The sequence below is a fragment of the Myotis daubentonii genome, chromosome 19 (genome assembly GCF_963259705.1).
Source record: "Myotis daubentonii chromosome 19, mMyoDau2.1, whole genome shotgun sequence".
Lineage (NCBI taxonomy): Eukaryota > Metazoa > Chordata > Mammalia > Chiroptera > Vespertilionidae > Myotis > Myotis daubentonii.
In genome coordinates this window covers 27,111,766-27,128,803 of record NC_081858.1, presented here as the reverse complement: position 1 = coordinate 27,128,803, position 17,038 = coordinate 27,111,766, and the positions used below count along the sequence as shown (strand labels likewise).

General features: G+C 57.2%; 3 gene segments (V, D, J or C); all 3 read right to left on the bottom strand.

Moving 5' to 3' along the window:
* Positions 1-2,681: 2,681 nt before the first annotated feature.
* Positions 2,682-3,446, bottom strand: LOC132222244 (immunoglobulin lambda variable 1-40-like). The segment is given in 3 exon segments: positions 2,682-2,732; positions 2,886-3,220; positions 3,332-3,446. Coding segments are annotated over 3 exon segments (444 nt in total).
* An 8,097-nt stretch (positions 3,447-11,543) lies between these two features.
* LOC132222243 (immunoglobulin lambda variable 1-40-like) lies at positions 11,544-12,690 on the bottom strand. The segment is given in 3 exon segments: positions 11,544-11,649; positions 12,116-12,479; positions 12,590-12,690. Coding segments are annotated over 3 exon segments (528 nt in total).
* Positions 12,691-15,039: 2,349 nt separating this feature from the next.
* LOC132222242 (immunoglobulin lambda variable 7-46-like) lies at positions 15,040-15,651 on the bottom strand. The segment is given in 2 exon segments: positions 15,040-15,473; positions 15,559-15,651. Coding segments are annotated over 2 exon segments (477 nt in total).
* Positions 15,652-17,038: the final 1,387 nt, after the last annotated feature.

Here is a 17,038-nt window from a genome sequence, read left to right as displayed (position 1 = left end):
CAGCCCTGAGCCCACAGTGGGGCTGGGCTGTCCAGGCCTCCTTTTCTCCCCCACCCTCTGCCAGAGGAGGGGCTGCCATGCAAATGAGAGTCCCTCCAGGGACTGCCCAGCCCCTCCCTGGGCCCTGGGGCTGCAGCTCAGCTCACACCCCAGACTGAGGGGCATGGAGGTGGGCTCACCCCTTGGGGGGCCCTGGGAGGAAGCACCTGCTGAGACAACACACAGGTGCCTGCTCAGGGGGCGCTGCCAGGCCACCAGGGACAGCAGGGAGCCCACAGTGCAGGTGCCTGTGTGTGAAGGTCTCACTGAACAGCTGTGTGCTGATCACTGGGCAGTCCCACCGCGCCCCCTGCTGGTGGGAGGACACACCCTCCTCTGCCCCAAAGCCCTGACAGCCCAGCTGGCTGTGGGCTCCCAGGTCCATGTCCCTGTTCCCACACCCAGGGTCTGAGCCCAGACACTGCGATGGGATCTCTGTGCTGATCCCGCAGCATCTCACTCCCAGGTCTGCGTCTGTGTGATGAGCTTAAACATTCACAAATGACAAATGAATATTATTTCTCTTTTCAGTAAATAACGTTGCAAAATTAAATGCACAGTTGCCGGGGTCCAACCCCAGAGGGTCCAGGGGTCCCCAAAGGTGTGGACGGAGTCGGCGAAGAAGGAATGACACGGAGACAGTGTTCAGTTGATCAGCAGCCTAGCCAGGATCTCTAGCCCGGATCTCCAGCCAAGTTCTGGTCTGGATCTCCAGAGAGGTTCTGCTTCGGATCTCCAGCGAAGCTCTGCAGCCATGTTCCCTCGCTAGGTTCCCCAGCCAGGCTCTGTCCAGGTTCTCCAGCCAGGTTCTGTCACCAGGCTCCAGTCAGGCTCTCTTGCCAACCTCTGCAGTCAGGTTCAGTCCAGGATCCCCCGCCATGTTCTCTCCAGCGAAGTTCCTCTGTCTGCAGGTTCTGTGTAGGTTCTGTCCTCCTGGCTCTCTTCTAAGTTCTGTCTGAAGTTCTGTCTTGTAAGTTCTGTGTTCTAAGCTCTGTCTTCTGTCTCTAGATTCTGAGTTCTGTCTCTTGCTGTCTTGTTACATCTGTATTTATACCAGTTGATTCAATCCTATCAATCTCTATTCCAAAGGTTAGGGCGTTTCTTATCTCCATTCCAGGGAGTAAAGATTATGTAGCTTAAGCATGATTGTTAGTAGTTAAAGTGATTAATTACCCGCCTGGCACTTAGTTGAGGGGTTTTATTCCCTCCCTAACTTCAGGGGAAAATCCCTACCTGGGGAAACAACCTTTCTCAGAGAGGTGACCTTGGTTAAAACACGTAGTGCCAAGAAGGTGAGCAAACATATTAAGAACAGTATGCCATATATGCCAGGTCCCTTGAAACAGCAAGCATGGACCGGCTCCCGGCACACAGTGAGCCTCTATTCAACGTCTCAGGTGAGGGAGCCACTCAGGTGTGATGAGTTCCTGGGGGCTGTTCATGTCAATGACAGAGAGGAATTTCCAGAAATACCCTCAGGATTATATTCAAAAGAGAAGCATTCAGCAAACATTTTAAACCAAGTAAGGGATCAAATCATAGTCATCTGATTTGAGTTAGTGATTCATTAAAAATAAATAAAAACCAACAACAGTTTGGTTGGCTTCACATTTACTGGTGGAGCCTGTAGCTCAAGGGTTTTTTTTAAATTTCTGGAAAAGCCTTTATGTTCCAACAGTTGTATGTGCTGCTCTCTGTGACCAACGTTGTCTTCGGTGTCCTACAGTGTGCTTATATATTTTTTTTAAATTCCCTGCCTGTCCTTTCGTGCATGTTTCCTCGTTTGAGGCACAAGCTGAAGGCGATGGTGAGGAGCTGGCAGACGTGGTGACTGACACGCTCCCCACACATTTGACGCGTCCCACAGCAGCATGTGAGCTCCTGAGGGGGGGGGCATTGCCCCAAAGACCAGGAGCCACACTGTGGCCGTCACTCCTCAGGGCTCAGGGGCCCCGAGAGGAGCCGCCAGTGACTCATAGGAGGAGTGAGCGTCAGAGCTCAGCACTGAGGGGGGGACAGCGGTTGTTCCCAGGACCCCGGTGGGCGCTGCGGCCTGAGACCCCGGGGCCGGGGCAGCAGGGACAGGGGGCCTCTCTGTGCACAAAGGCCTCAGCCGCTCCCCCTGAGCATCAGGGAGGAGAGGGCCCGGCTGGGGAAGGCCCTGGACACAGTCACTGACCCTGATAGAGGTGCAGGTGCCCTCGTCGGAGTTCAGGCCTGAAGTGACCACAGATGGTCCCCCAGCTCAGACCCGGGGCTCAGGGCCAAGGGGCTCAGTGTCCCCGCTGATGGGATGGGCCTCCCGTTCCGTGAAAGGTTTTGTGTCCAGGAGGAGGCTGCTGTGAGGGCCTCTGAGGGGAGAGGGAAGGAGGCCCATTCATGCTCCAGGGGCTGCCCTGGGACCTGGCCCCTGGCAGAGGAAATGGAAGGGCCAGCAGCACTAGAAGCAGAGGCCACACAGGCGCCTGCTCTCCGGCTGGATGGGGGTCCCAGGCTGTGTGGGGAGCCTCAGGTCACAGACACACACGGGACCTCCCTGAGGGGCTCTGACGCAGGCACAGCTGGACTCAGGGGCCCTGGGTCTGATCTGCCCCATCCTGGCCTCCAAAGGAAGGTGCACCCTGACGCCCAGGCAGGTCTGCTCAGGCTGAGACACGCACACCGTGTGCTGCTGCCACGGGCGGCTTGACGGGCTGGTCAAAAGATAAGGACAGGTTGTGCAGACACAGTCCCCTGGGGGGTCCTCAAAGCACGGATTCGGGCCACGAGCAAAGGCACAGCCATCTCATCAGAGGATGGGGCTGCCCCGGGCCCAACTGTAGCGGGACAGCGGGTTTTTGTCTCACTTCCCCACAGGCCTGCAGCACTGTGCGAGCATCCAGATTCTTGTCATAGGACTGGCAGAAATAATCGGCCTCGTCCTCAGCCTGCAGCCCCGAGATGGTCAGGGAGCCTGAGCTGCCAGACCTGGAGCCAGAGAATCGGTCCGGAATCCCTGAGGGTCGTTTGCTACTCTGATAGATGAGGAGTTTGGGGGCCTTTCCTGGGAGCTGCTGGTACCAGGACACATAGTAACCACCCCCAATGTTGGTGCTGCTTCCAGTGCAGGAGATGGTGACCCTCTCGCCCGGGGCCCCCGACACTGAGGATGGCTGAGTCAGCACAGACTGGGCCCAGGATCCTGCAAGAGGGGGAGACACAGAGATGGTGAGTCTGGGTCTAGAGACAAGAGGAGGACGCAGGGCCCATGTGTCTTCCCAAGGCCCCTTTCCCTGTCCCCTGATCCAGTCACCTGTGCAGTGAGCCAGGAGGGTGAGGAGGAGAGGGGCCCAGGCCATGGTGGAGGTCATCCCTGAGTCCTGCCTCCTGAGGCCCCACAGCTGAAGCAGAGCTCCCCACACCTCTCCCTTCCCCTCTTCATAGTCTGCGGGAGGGAGGGTCCACTCATGCAAATGAGACCCCCCTGGTTTTGATCCCTCCCTGGGCCCTGGGTCTGGTCCCTGTGCCTGAGGAAGGCAGGGTGAGGGCAGAGGTGGGGCTGTGTGGGGTCCAGGGGGAGGCAGGTCACAGCTGTGAGCCCTGAGCACAGGGCACCAGGCAGGGCCAGGGGACAGGTTGCAGCTCTGATGAGCCCAGCCCTTCAGCAGCAGCCCCTGAGCGCCCCCTGGTGCCCAGGCCTGGATGCACCACTGTGTCCCCTGCTGACTGAGCCCATGAGGGACAGGTCCTGCCTCCCCCCAGCTCTGTGCTCTGACCCCCTGGCTCAGGGCGTCCAGGTGCCCCCTGAGGTGGCCTCCTCATCCCCTCAGGACTCTCTCTATGTCCCCTCCGCCTCCTCCTGGGAGTCTAGGCGGGTCTCCTGGTCGTTTGGGGTCAGAACTGAGCTGGTGTCACTTACAGAACTTTCCTCCCAGGATCAGGGCCAGAGCAGTGACTGTCCCCAGGAGGCAAGGTCCCTAATTTTCAGGGCACAGTTTTCCTTAATATCTCCCTCCCTTGTTAGAAATTAATCACTCTCTTTCTAGTACGAGAATATTATTTTTTCAATATCCTACCCTTTTGTTCACTAGATTATACATATTGTGTTTTTACACATGCTTTTCAATCAAGGGTCACCTATTAACCGGCAACTTCATTAACAGGGACATTGAATATAATATTTCCCACTCGCCTGTTTTCTGTCCATAGGAGAGTCTGGTGTCTGACTGTCTGACTGAGTCACTGTGACCCCAGCTCCCTGGATACAGAAGGGAAGGGACAGTGACAGCACCACCGGGACCAGGGCCTGTGAGGGGGGATCCTAAGGGATGAATCAAAGAGACCTGAGGGAGCACTTTTGGGGATGGAAGCAGAAGGAGATTCACCATGGGGTGTGGGGTCAGAGGTCACAGATGGGGCCTCTGGGCCTGTCCTCCTTGAGGTAGAAATGCGGAGGCAGAGGCTCCAAGGAGAGGGGGTCAGCGTCTCCATGGCAGCCATGAGCCTGCCTCCCAGGTCCTCCCTCTGGGAAAGGGAGGCCAGGCTGTGGGGTTGGGGCTGTTTCTCACTTTCCTGGGGGAACTGGACTTCAGGTCACTGCCCCCTGATGGCAGTGGCTGTGGCTTTTATGGGACCTGAATGTGTCAGGACAATGGGGATGTCAGGGGTCAGAGCTGGTCATGGTGAGGCAGGACCTACCTTGCAGGTTGCCCTTCTGGGTTTCCAGACCCAAATGCACTAGTGGGGAGGGTGGGGCAGAGGGAGGCTCAGGAGCACATTAGGGGAACTTCCTGTCTGTGTTTGCTCTGATCTGGACCCACACCTCCCAGCCACGGGGTCAGCAGGGGATGGACCCCAGTTCCCGCTCCTGGGAGCTCAGAGGTCCCTGGCGATGTCTCAGGAGAAAGAGCAAATCCCTGCTTTGAGCAGGTGGCCGAGCTCAAGGAGGGTCCCCAGGCCAGGGCCAGGCACTGTGGCTGCCAGGCCTCCTTCCCTCCCGCCCTCGGCCAGAGGAGGGACCCTCCCTGCAGATGTGGTCCCTCCAGGGACTGACTGCCCCCTGAGCCCTGGGGCTGCAGCTCAGCTCACCCCCAGGCTGAGCAGGATGGACTGTCCTGACGGGCTGTGACCTGGAGACGCTGCCACAAAGGCCCACAGACTGAGCTCCTCAGAGCCAGGGAGAGGGTCCCTCTCAGGGGGAGGGGTTCAAGTCTGATGTCAAGGTCCTGGCAGGCCCGCGCTCCCAGGGGGGCTCCAATAGGTGCTCTCTTGTCACTTTCCAGTGTCTGGAGGCTCCGTCCAACCCTGACATGGTCTCAGCTTGGGGCTCGGTCCCTGATTCTGTCCTCACAGCTTTGCCCGCGGGTCACGCGCCCAGGCCTCAGAGAGTCTGTGGGAACCTGCTCTGGGGCAGAGGGACCGGGTTTTGGAAGACACAGTGCTGTGACCCCCCTACAGGGTCCTGCCCCCCAACCTCACACGGGTGTGAAGGGAAGACGGGCAAAAAATTATGCTGCGATGGAGGCCCCAACTCTATTTCAAAGTGGCTCCATCTCTCCTGTTGTTCTGCTATATTGTTAAGTTTTATCTTGATTATTAAATGCCGGCCAGTGAAACTCACCCTTGACTGTGCGTGTGAGTGTGAGTGTGACTTTTCCTTCTGCTGCCCCTGTCCATTTCCTGTGAAACTGTTGGTCATATTGGCTCTTGTTTTTATAAAATGATCACAGCTGAGAAAAATTAATGAGACTGCCTGGTCTGGGGCCTCAGAGAACAGCCCTCAGAGCCACCCCAGAGGGACGCAGCCCCGTGAACAGCAGACGGGGCCCCAGAAGCAGAGGGTGCACTGAGCCTTGTGTATTTGTCCCACTTCCCCACCCGCGCCTGTCACTGTGGGGATGCCTGCTGTAGGCCAGAGCGCAGTAGTACTCGGCCTCATCCTCAGGCTGCGCCCCTGAGAGGGTCAGGGCAGCTTTGCCCCCTTGGATGGAGCCTGAGAACCGGGCCGGCGTCCAGGAGAGTTTATTGCTTGTGTCATAAATGAGTGTCCTGGGGACCTGGCCCGGCTTCTGCTGGATCCAGTACGGGTAGTGACCGCTGGTGACCTCTCCAGTGTTAGTGCTGCAGGTGAGAGTGACTGTCACGCCTGGGACCACGCTCTCTGAGGGCTTCTGAGTGACCACAGCCTGAGACCTGGACCCTGAAATAGAAGCAGACACATGTCAGGGATAAGGAACAGAAATCGAGGGCCCCTCCAAAGACTGGTCTCTGAAGTGGCCTTGAACCTGGGCAGAGGGCGAGGAGTAGGAGGAGGGCAGTCCAGCTCATGGTGGAGGCTTTCCAAGGTGCCTTGGTCTCTGGCAGGTGCTGGTCACGGGTGTCCCTTTATCTCCTCCCGGCCTCCTGGGCACAGGGGGTGTTTGCTGGTCATTATGCAAATGTGAGCCCACAGGACCCTCCTGTGCTGGGTCCTGGGCCCCGTCTGAAGCTTCACTGTGAGGAGGAGGCTGGGGAGGCTGTGGCTCTGAGTCTGTCCCTGGAGGGGAAGCACCTGCTGTCACCTCACACCCAGGCCATGGGCATGGGCGCAGGGCCCACTCAGAACCATGTGAGTTGGCTTCAGGCCTTGCAGCTCTGAGAAGAGCCACAGCGCCCCCTGGTGACGCCCTAGGGAATAGTCATGGTGGTGGGAACTACAGAAGGAATGAATGATGGCCACTTCAAACAAACAAACAAACAATAAAACCAGGTATTTCCTCCTTCTGACTCCGTCCAGAGAGGTTCCCCTCTGTTTTCCTCTATTTTGTTTTTGGTTCTATAATTGCCCTTTGGCTGTGTTCACAGAGTCTATTAAATCCTGGGTGTCTCTTCTTCCTTTGGACTAAGAAGCGTGTGCTGCTGCTCATTATATCCGCCCCAGAACCCCCTCCTCTGGGTCGCCTCAGTGTTGGTGTCAGTAGATTCTCTTTCCTCCTTCACGTGTTTAACTTCCTGGTTTTTGACATAATGAGGGGTAATTTACACAAAATCTGGACATTTAGAAGATGCTATGAGGAGCCTCTGGGTGCCTTTCATTCTCCCTTTTTTTAATATAAATACATTTTTGTTGATTTGAGAGAGTCGGATGAAGATAGAAACATCAGTGATTACAGCGAATGGTTGATCGGCTGCCTCCTGCATGCCCCTTACGGAGGATGGAGCCTTCACCCGGGCCTGTGCCTTGACCAGAATCAAACCCGGGACCCTTCAGTCAGGAGGTCGAGGCTCTATCCACTGTGCCAAACCGGCCAGGGCTCTCAGTAATATTTTTGAAATCGGGTACAGGGTGAGCTGGTCCTGCAGGAGAGGAGGGCAGGTGCCTACTCACCCGCCCCAGAACTGGAGCTCCTCCTGGGAGCGGGTTTAATAAGTCACGTGACAGCGATTGGCCACCTCCTCCTCAGGCCAGAGACCAGGGATGGTCACAGAGGCTGTGTAAGCCTGGCTGGTAGGGCTCAGTGGTTGAGCATCAACCCAGAAACCAGGGGTCACAGTTCAAGTTCTGGTCAGGGCACAAGTCCCGGTTGCAGGCCCCATTCCCATTGTGGGGCATGCAGGAGGAAGGCGATCATTGACTCATCATTGATGTTTCTATTTCTCTCTCCCTCTCCCTTCATCTCTGAAATAGAAAATATATTTTTTTAAAAATACATGAAAAATATGTATTAAAAAAAGAAGCCATGTGCACAAATGAAGAGCAAGTGAAGAGGGCTGACCTGTGGACTGTCAATCACCTCTGTCCTAGGTCACAAGTTCCGGTAGGCGCTCAGCCTGGGAGCTGTGGGGACCGTTGCTATGGGAACGGTCAGTGTGTCTGCTGACCCAGGTTCAGGAGAAGGTGACCTGGGACCTGGGCTCATCAACAGCTTCCCAGCGGGAGGGACAGGCACCCGTTGGGAAGGCCTGCTCCCCATGGCCCACAGCCACCCACACCCTGGGGGTAGGAAAGCCCGGGGGGTGAGAGGAGAGGACACAGTCAGAGCCTGAGGCTCAGGGAACCCCACTCCCGGGAGCCCCATGGGCCCGAGTGGCGTCAGCTGTGAGAGCGTCTCCCCCACAGACCCCGGTGCCCGCCTCCTTCCTGGAGCAGCTCAGCATCCGGCCACCGTCCAGCTCGCTCACCTGTCGAGACCCAAAGAGGGTCCCGGGGCCCCGGCCACCCGTTTCCCTCTGACCGCCCCTCTCCCCAGTGGCCCTGAAGGTCAGGGTCCAGCAGAGGTGACGGCCAGCCCTGTGCCGGGGCTTCCTCCTGGGCCCGAGGCTCCCCCGCCCCTCGCAGCTGAGAGCCGGTCCGTGGGCACAGGGCTGGGCAGGGGCCTTGGGCGAGGAGCCGGGGACTGAGGGGTCCCTGCTCTGACCTCTGGGCGCGGAGTCCGTGCTCCGGGGACAGGCCGCATGGTGGGAGGGTCCTGGGCTCTGGGAGCCGTTTCCAAAGCTGTTCCCTTATTTCACGTCAGAAACAGCCATCGCCCGGGACCTGGGCTTCTGACCCACGGAGGACAGGCCACCTTTCAGGGACATAGTGACCATTCAGTTTTGGTGTTGGTTCTGTTTTTCTGAGACTCAGAGACATGGGAGAAAACATGGAAAGTGACTCATTTTAAACCAGAAGGTTCTTCCCGTGTGTTTTGCACATTGGAGCTATGTTAACAGGGTCACATGTTGGGACCCAAGACTCTGGGAGGTGGAGGTTTTTGTCCCACTTCCCCATCTGTGTGTGCCACTGTGAGAAGCACTACTGGTCCAGATCATACAGTAATAGTCGGCCTCGTCCTCAGGCTGCAGCCCCGAGATGGTCATGAGCCCCGCATTGGCCGAGGCGTCTTTGGATCCAGAGAAGCGGCTGGGGACCCCGGAGCCCTGGCCCTTATCTGAGTCTGAGTGGTAGTTCAGGAGGTACCGGGGAGGGCTCCCTGGCTTCTGCTGGTACCAGTATATCCTGTAGCTGCCAACATTGATGCCACTGCTCAGGGTGCAGGTGAGTCTGGCTGTGGCTCCCGGAGATGCAGAGAGGGAGGGCGGCTGAGTCAGCACCGGCTGGGAGAGGGACCCTGCAGACACAGACACTGTCAGTGATGGGCAGGGACCAGGGGACGTTTCCCAGGAGCCTGAGCAGGAAGGGAAGAAGCCGGGTGCCAGGCCTGTCCCTACCTGTGCAGTGAGAGAGGAGCGCGAGGAGCAGAGGAGTCCAGGCCATGGTGCTCACAGCCCTGAGCCCACAGTGGGGCTGGGCTGCCCAGGCCTCCTTTTCTCCCCCACCCTCTGCCAGAGGAGGGCCTGCCATGCAAATGGGGGTCCCTCCAGGGACTGCCCAGCCCCTCCCTGGGCCCTGGGGCTGGAGCTCAGCTCACACCCCAGACTGAGGGGCATGGAGGTGGGCTCACCCCTTGGGGGGCCCTGGGGGGAAGCACCTGCTGAGACAGCACAGAGGCTGTTGCTCAGGGGGCGCTGCCAAGCCACCAGGGACAGCAGGGAGCCCACAGTGCAGGTGCCTGTGTGTGAAGGTCTCACTGAACAGCTGTGTGCTGATCACTGGGCAGTCCCACCGCGCCCCCTGCTGGTGGGAGGACACACCCTCCTCTGCCCCAAAGCCCTGACAGCCCAGCTGGCTGTGGGCTCCCAGGTCCATGTCCCTGTTCCCACACCCAGGGTCTGAGCCCAGACACTGCGATGGGATCTCTGTGCTGATCCCGCAGCATCTCACTCCCAGGTCTGCGTCTGTGTGATGAGCTTAAACATTCACAAATGACAAATGAATATTATTTCTCTTTTCAGTAAATAACGTTGCAAAATTAAATGCACAGTTGCCGGGGTCCAACCCCAGAGGGTCCAGGGGTCCCCAAAGGTGTGGACGGAGTCGGCGAAGAAGGAATGACACGGAGACAGTGTTCAGTTGATCAGCAGCCTAGCCAGGATCTCTAGCCCGGATCTCCAGCCAAGTTCTGGTCTGGATCTCCAGAGAGGTTCTGCTTCGGATCTCCAGCGAAGCTCTGCAGCCATGTTCCCTCGCTAGGTTCCCCAGCCAGGCTCTGTCCAGGTTCTCCAGCCAGGTTCTGTCACCAGGCTCCAGTCAGGCTCTCTTGCCAACCTCTGCAGTCAGGTTCAGTCCAGGATCCCCCGCCATGTTCTCTCCAGCGAAGTTCCTCTGTCTGCAGGTTCTGTGTAGGTTCTGTCCTCCTGGCTCTCTTCTAAGTTCTGTCTGAAGTTCTGTCTTGTAAGTTCTGTGTTCTAAGCTCTGTCTTCTGTCTCTAGATTCTGAGTTCTGTCTCTTGCTGTCTTGTTACATCTGTATTTATACCAGTTGATTCAATCCTATCAATCTCTATTCCAAAGGTTAGGGCGTTTCTTATCTCCATTCCAGGGAGTAAAGATTATGTAGCTTAAGCATGATTGTTAGTAGTTAAAGTGATTAATTACCCGCCTGGCACTTAGTTGAGGGGTTTTATTCCCTCCCTAACTTCAGGGGAAAATCCCTACCTGGGGAAACAACCTTTCTCAGAGAGGTGACCTTGGTTAAAACACGTAGTGCCAAGAAGGTGAGCAAACATATTAAGAACAGTATGCCATATATGCCAGGTCCCTTGAAACAGCAAGCATGGACCGGCTCCCGGCACACAGTGAGCCTCTATTCAACGTCTCAGGTGAGGGAGCCACTCAGGTGTGATGAGTTCCTGGGGGCTGTTCATGTCAATGACAGAGAGGAATTTCCAGAAATACCCTCAGGATTATATTCAAAAGAGAAGCATTCAGCAAACATTTTAAACCAAGTAAGGGATCAAATCATAGTCATCTGATTTGAGTTAGTGATTCATTAAAAATAAATAAAAACCAACAACAGTTTGGTTGGCTTCACATTTACTGGTGGAGCCTGTAGCTCAAGGGTTTTTTTTAAATTTCTGGAAAAGCCTTTATGTTCCAACAGTTGTATGTGCTGCTCTCTGTGACCAACGTTGTCTTCGGTGTCCTACAATGTGCTTATATATTTTTTTTAAATTCCCTGCCTGTCCTTTCGTGCATGTTTCCTCATTTGAGGCAGAAGCTAAAGGGGATGGTGAGGAGCTGGCAGACGTGGTGACTGACACGCTCCCCACACGTACGACGCGTCCCACAGCAGCATGGGAGCCCCTGAGGGGGGGGTCATTGCCCCAAAGACCAGGAGCCACACTGTGGCCGTCACTCCTCAGGGCTCAGGGTCCCCGAGAGGAGCCGCCAGTGACTCACAGGAGGAGTGAGCGTCAGAGCTCAGCACTGAGGGGGGGACAGCGGTTGTGCCCAAGGACCCCGGTGGGCGCTGCGGCCTGAGACCCCGGGGCCGGGCACAGGGACAGGGGGCCTCTCTGTGCACAAAGGCCTCAGCCGCTCCCCCTGAGCATCAGGGAGGAGGGGGCCCGGCTGGGGAAGGCCCTGGACACAGTCACTGACCCTGAGAGAGGTGCAGGTGCCCTCGTCGGAGTTCAGGCCTGAAGTGACCACAGATGGTCCCCAGCTCAGACCTGGGGCTCAGGGCCAAGGGGCTCAGTGTCCCCGCTGATGGGATGGGCCTCCCGTTCCGTGAAAGGTTTTGTGTCCAGGAGGAGGCTGCTGTGAGGGCCTCTGAGGGGAGAGGGAAGGAGGCCCATTCATGCTCCACGGGCTGCCCTGGGACCTGGCCCCTGGCAGAGGAAATGGAAGGGCCAGCAGCACTAGAAGCAGAGGCCACACAGGCGCCTGCTCTCCGGCTGGATGGGGGTCCCAGGCTGTGTGGGGAGCCTCAGGTCACAGACACACACGGGACCTCCCTGAGGGGCTCTGACGCAGGCACCGCTGGACTCAGGGGCCCTGGGTCTGATCTGCCCCATCCTGGCCTCCAAAGGAAGGTGCACCCTGACGCCCAGGCAGGTCTGCTCAGGCTGAGACACGCACACCGTGTGCTGCTGCCACGGGCGGCTTGACGGGCTGGTCAAAAGATAAGGACAGGTTGTGCAGACACAGTCCCCTGGGGGGTCCTCAAAGCACGGATTCGGGCCACGAGCAAAGGCACAGCCATCTCATCAGAGGATGGGGCTGCCCCGGGCCCAACTGTAGCGGGACAGCGGGTTTTTGTCTCACTTCCCCACAGGCCTGCAGCACTGTGCAAGCATCCAGATTCTTGTCATAGGACTGGCAGAAATAGTCGGCCTCGTCCTCAGCCTGCAGCCCTGTGATGGTCAGGGAGGCTGAGCTGCCAGACCTGGAGCCAGAGAATCGGTCCGGAATCCCTGAGGGCCGTTTGCTACTCTCATAGATGAAGAGTTTGGGGGCCTTTCCTGGGAGCTGTTGGTACCAGTGCACATAGTAACCACCCCCAATGTTGGTGCTGCTTCCAGTGCAGGAGATGGTGACCCTCTCGCCCGGGGCCCCCGACACTGAGGATGGCTGAGTCAGCACAGACTGGGCCCAGGATCCTGCAAGAGGGGGAGACACAGAGATGGTGAGTCTGGGTCTAGAGACAAGAGGAGGAAGCAGGGCCCATGTGTCTTCCCAAGGCCCCTTCCCTGTCCCCTTATCCAGTCACCTGTGCAGTGAGCCAGGAGGGTGAAGAGGAGAGGGGCCCAGGCCATGGTGGAGGTCATCCCTGAGTCCTGCCTCCTGAGGCCCCACAGCTGAAGCAGAGCTCCCCACACCTCTCCCTTCCCCTCTTCATAGTCTGCGGGAGGGAGGGTCCACTCATGCAAATGAGACCCCCCTGGTTTTGATCCCTCCCTGGGCCCTGGGTCTGGTCCCTGTGCCTGAGGAAGGCAGGGTGAGGGCAGAGGTGGGGCTGTGTGGGGTCCAGGGGGAAGCAGGTCACAGCTGTGAGCCCTGAGCACAGGGCACCAGGCAGGGCCAGGGGACAGGTTGCAGCTCTGATGAGCCCAGCCCTTCAGCAGCAGCCCCTGAGCGCCCCCTGGTGCCCAGGCCTGGATGCACCACTGTGTCCCCTGCTGACTGAGCCCATGAGGGACAGGTCCTGCCTCCCCCAGCTCTGTGCACTGACCCCCTGGCTCAGGGCGTCCAGGTGCCCCCTGAGGTGGCCTCCTCATCCCCTCAGGACTCTCTCTATGTTCCCTCGGCCTCCTCCTGGGAGTCTAGGCGGGTCTCCTGGTCGTTTGGGGTCAGAACTGAGCTGGTGTCACTTACAGAACTTTCCTCCCAGGATCAGGTCCAGAGCAGTGACTGTCCCCAGGAGGCAAGGTCCCTAATTTTCAGGGCACAGTTTTCCTTAATATCTCCCTCCCTTGTTAGAAATTAATCACTCTCTTTCTAGTACGAGAATATTATTTTTTCAATATCCTACCCTTTTGTTCACTAGATTATACATATTGTGTTTTTACACATGCTTTTCAATCAAGGGTCACCTATTAACCGGCAACTTCATTAACAGGGACATTGAATATAATATTTCCCACTCGCCTGTTTTCTGTCCATAGGAGAGTCTGGTGTCTGACTGTCTGACTGAGTCACTGTGACCCCAGCTCCCTGGATACAGAAGGGAAGGGACAGTGACAGCACCACCGGGACCAGGGCCTGTGAGGGGGGATCCTAAGGGATGAATCAAAGAGACCTGAGGGAGCACTTTTGGGGATGGAAGCAGAAGGAGATTCACCATGGGCTGTGGGGTCAGGGTCACAGATGGGGCCTCTGGGCCTGTCCTCCTTGAGGTAGAAATGCGGAGGCAGAGGCTCCAAGGAGAGGGGGTCAGCGTCTCCATGGCAGCCATGAGCCTGCCTCCCAGGTCCTCCCTCTGGGAAAGGGAGGCCAGGCTGTGGGGTTGGGGCTGTTTCTCACTTTTCTGGGGGAACTGGACCTCAGGTCACTGCCCCCTGATGGCAGTGGCTGTGGCTTTTATGGGACCTGAATGTGTCAGAACAATGGGGAGGTCAGGGGTCAGAGCTGGTCATGCTGAGGCAGGACCTACCTTGCAGGTTTCCCTTCTGGGTTTCCAGACCCAAATGCACTAGTGGGGAGGGTGGGGCAGAGGGAGGCTCAGGAGCACATTAGGGGAACTTCCTGTCTGTGATCGTTCTGATCTGGACCCACACCTCCCAGCCACGGGGTCAGCAGGGGATGGACCCCAGTTCCCGCTCCTGGGAGCTCAGAGGTCCCTGGCGATGTCTCAGGAGAAAGAGCAAATCCCTGCTTTGAGCAGGTGGCCGAGCTCAAGGAGGGTCCCCAGGCCAGGGCCAGGCACTGTGGCTGCCAGGCCTCCTTCCCTCCCGCCCTCGGCCAGAGGAGGGACCCTCCCTGCAGATGTGGTCCCTCCAGGGACTGACTGCCCCCTGAGCCCTGGGGCTGCAGCTCAGCTCACCCCCAGGCTGAGCAGGATGGACTGTCCTGACGGGCTGTGACCTGGAGACGCTGCCACAAAGGCCCACAGACTGAGCTCCTCAGAGCCAGGGAGAGGGTCCCTCTCAGGGGGAGGGGTTCAAGTCTGATGTCAAGGTCCTGGCAGGCCCGCGCTCCCAGGGGGGCTCCAATAGGTGCTCTCTTGTCACTTTCCAGTGTCTGGAGGCTCCGTCCAACCCTGACATGGTCTCAGCTTGGGGCTCGGTCCCTGATTCTGTCCTCACAGCTTTGCCCGCGGGTCACGCGCCCAGGCCTCAGAGAGTCTGTGGGAACCTGCTCTGGGGCAGAGGGACCGGGTTTTGGAAGACACAGTGCTGAGACCCCCCTACAGGGTCCTGCCCCCCAACCTCACACGGGTGTGAAGGGAAGACGGGCAAAAAATTATGCTGCGATGGAGGCCCCAACTCTATTTCAAAGTGGCTCCATCTCTCCTGTTGTTCTGCTATATTGTTAAGTTTTATCTTGATTATTAAATGCCGGCCAGTGAAACTCACCCTTGACTGTGCGTGTGAGTGTGAGTGTGACTTTTCCTTCTGCTGCCCCTGTCCATTTCCTGTGAAACTGTTGGTCATATTGGCTCTTGTTTTTATAAAATGATCACAGCTGAGAAAAATTAATGAGACTGCCTGGTCTGGGGCCTCAGAGAACAGCCCTCGGAGCCACCCCAGAGGGACGCAGCCCCGTGAACAGCAGACGGGGCCCCAGAAGCAGCGGCAGCACTGAGCCCTGTGTATTTGTCCCACTTCCCCACCCGCTCCTGTCACTGTGGGGATGCCTGCTGTAGGCCAGAGCGCAGTGGTACTCGGCCTCGTCCTCAGGCTGCGCCCCTGAGAGGGTCAGGGCAGCTTTGCCCCCTTGGATGGCGCCTGAGAACCGGGCCGGCGTCCAGGAGAGTTTATTGCTTGTGTCATAAATGAGTGTCCTGGGGACCTGGCCCGGCTTCTGCTGGATCCAGTACGGGTAGTGACCGCTGGTGACCTCTCCAGTGTTAGTGCTGCAGGTGAGAGTGACTGTCACGCCTGGGACCACGCTCTCTGAGGGCTTCTGAGTGACCACAGCCTGAGACCTGGACCCTGAAATAGAAGCAGACACATGTCAGGGATAAGGAACAGAAATCGAGGGCCCCTCCAAAGGCTGGTCTCTGAAATTGCCCTGAACCTGGGCAGAGAGCGAGGAGGAGGAGGAGGGCAGTCCAGCTCATGGTGGAGGCTTTCCAAGGTGCCTTGGTCTCTGGCAGGTGCTGGTCACGGGTGTCCCTTTATCTCCTCCCGGCCTCCTGGGCACAGGGGGTGTTTGCTGGTCATTATGCAAATGTGAGCCCACAGGACCCTCCTGTGCTGGGTCCTGGGCCCCGTCTGAAGCTTCACTGTGAGAAGGAGGCGGGGGAGGCTGTGGGCTCTGAGTCTGTCCCTTGAGGGGAAGCACCTGCTGTCACCTCTCCCCCAGGCCATGGGCATGGGCGCAGGGCCCACTCAGAACCATGTGAGTTGGCTTCAGGCCTTGCAGCTCTGCGAAGAGCCACAGCGCCCCCTGCTGACGCCCTAGGGAATAGTCATGGTGGTGGGAACTACAGAAGGAATGAATGATGGCCACTTCAAACAAACAAACAAACAATAAAACCAGGTATTTCCTCCTTCTGACTCCGTCCAGAGAGGTTCCCCTCTGTTTTCCTCTATTTTGTTTTTGGTTCTATAATTGCCCTTTGGCTGTGTTCACAGAGTCTATTAAATCCTGGGTGTCTCTTCTTCCTTTGGACTAAGAAGCATGTGCTGCTGCTCATTATATCCGCCCCAGAACCCCCTCCTCTGGGTCGCCTCAGTGTTGGTGTCAGTAGATTCTCTTTCCTCCTTCACGTGTTTAACTTCCTGGTTTTTGACATAATGAGGGGTAATTTACACAAAATCTGGACATTTAGAAGATGCTATGAGGAGCCTCTGGGTGCCTTTCATTCTCCCTTTTTTTAATATAAATACATTTTTGTTGATTTGAGAGAGTCGGATGAAGATAGAAACATCAGTGATTACAGCGAATGGTTGATCGGCTGCCTCCTGCATGCCCCTTACGGAGGATGGAGCCTTCACCCGGGCCTGTGCCTTGACCAGAATCAAACCCCGGACCCTTCAGTCAGGAGGTCGAGGCTCTATCCACTGTGCCAAACCGGCCAGGGCTCTCAGTAATATTTTTGAAATCGGGTACAGGGTGAGCTGGTCCTGCAGGAGAGGAGGGCAGGTGCCTACTCACCCGCCCCAGAACTGGAGCTCCTCCTGGGAGCGGGTTTAATAAGTCACGTGACAGCGATTGGCCACCTCCTCCTCAGGCCAGAGACCAGGGATGGTCACAGAGGCTGTGTAAGCCTGGCTGGTAGGGCTCAGTGGTTGAGCATCAACCCAGAAACCAGGGGTCACAGTTCAAGTTCTGGTCAGGGCACAAGTCCCGGTTGCAGGCCCCATTCCCATTGTGGGGCATGCAGGAGGAAGGCGATCATTGACTCATCATTGATGTTTCTATTTCTCTCTCCCTCTCCCTTCATCTCTGAAATAGAAAATATATTTTTTTAAAAATACATGAAAAATATGTATTAAAAAAAGAAGCCATGTGCACAAATGAAGAGCAAGTGAAGAGGGCTGACCTGTGGACT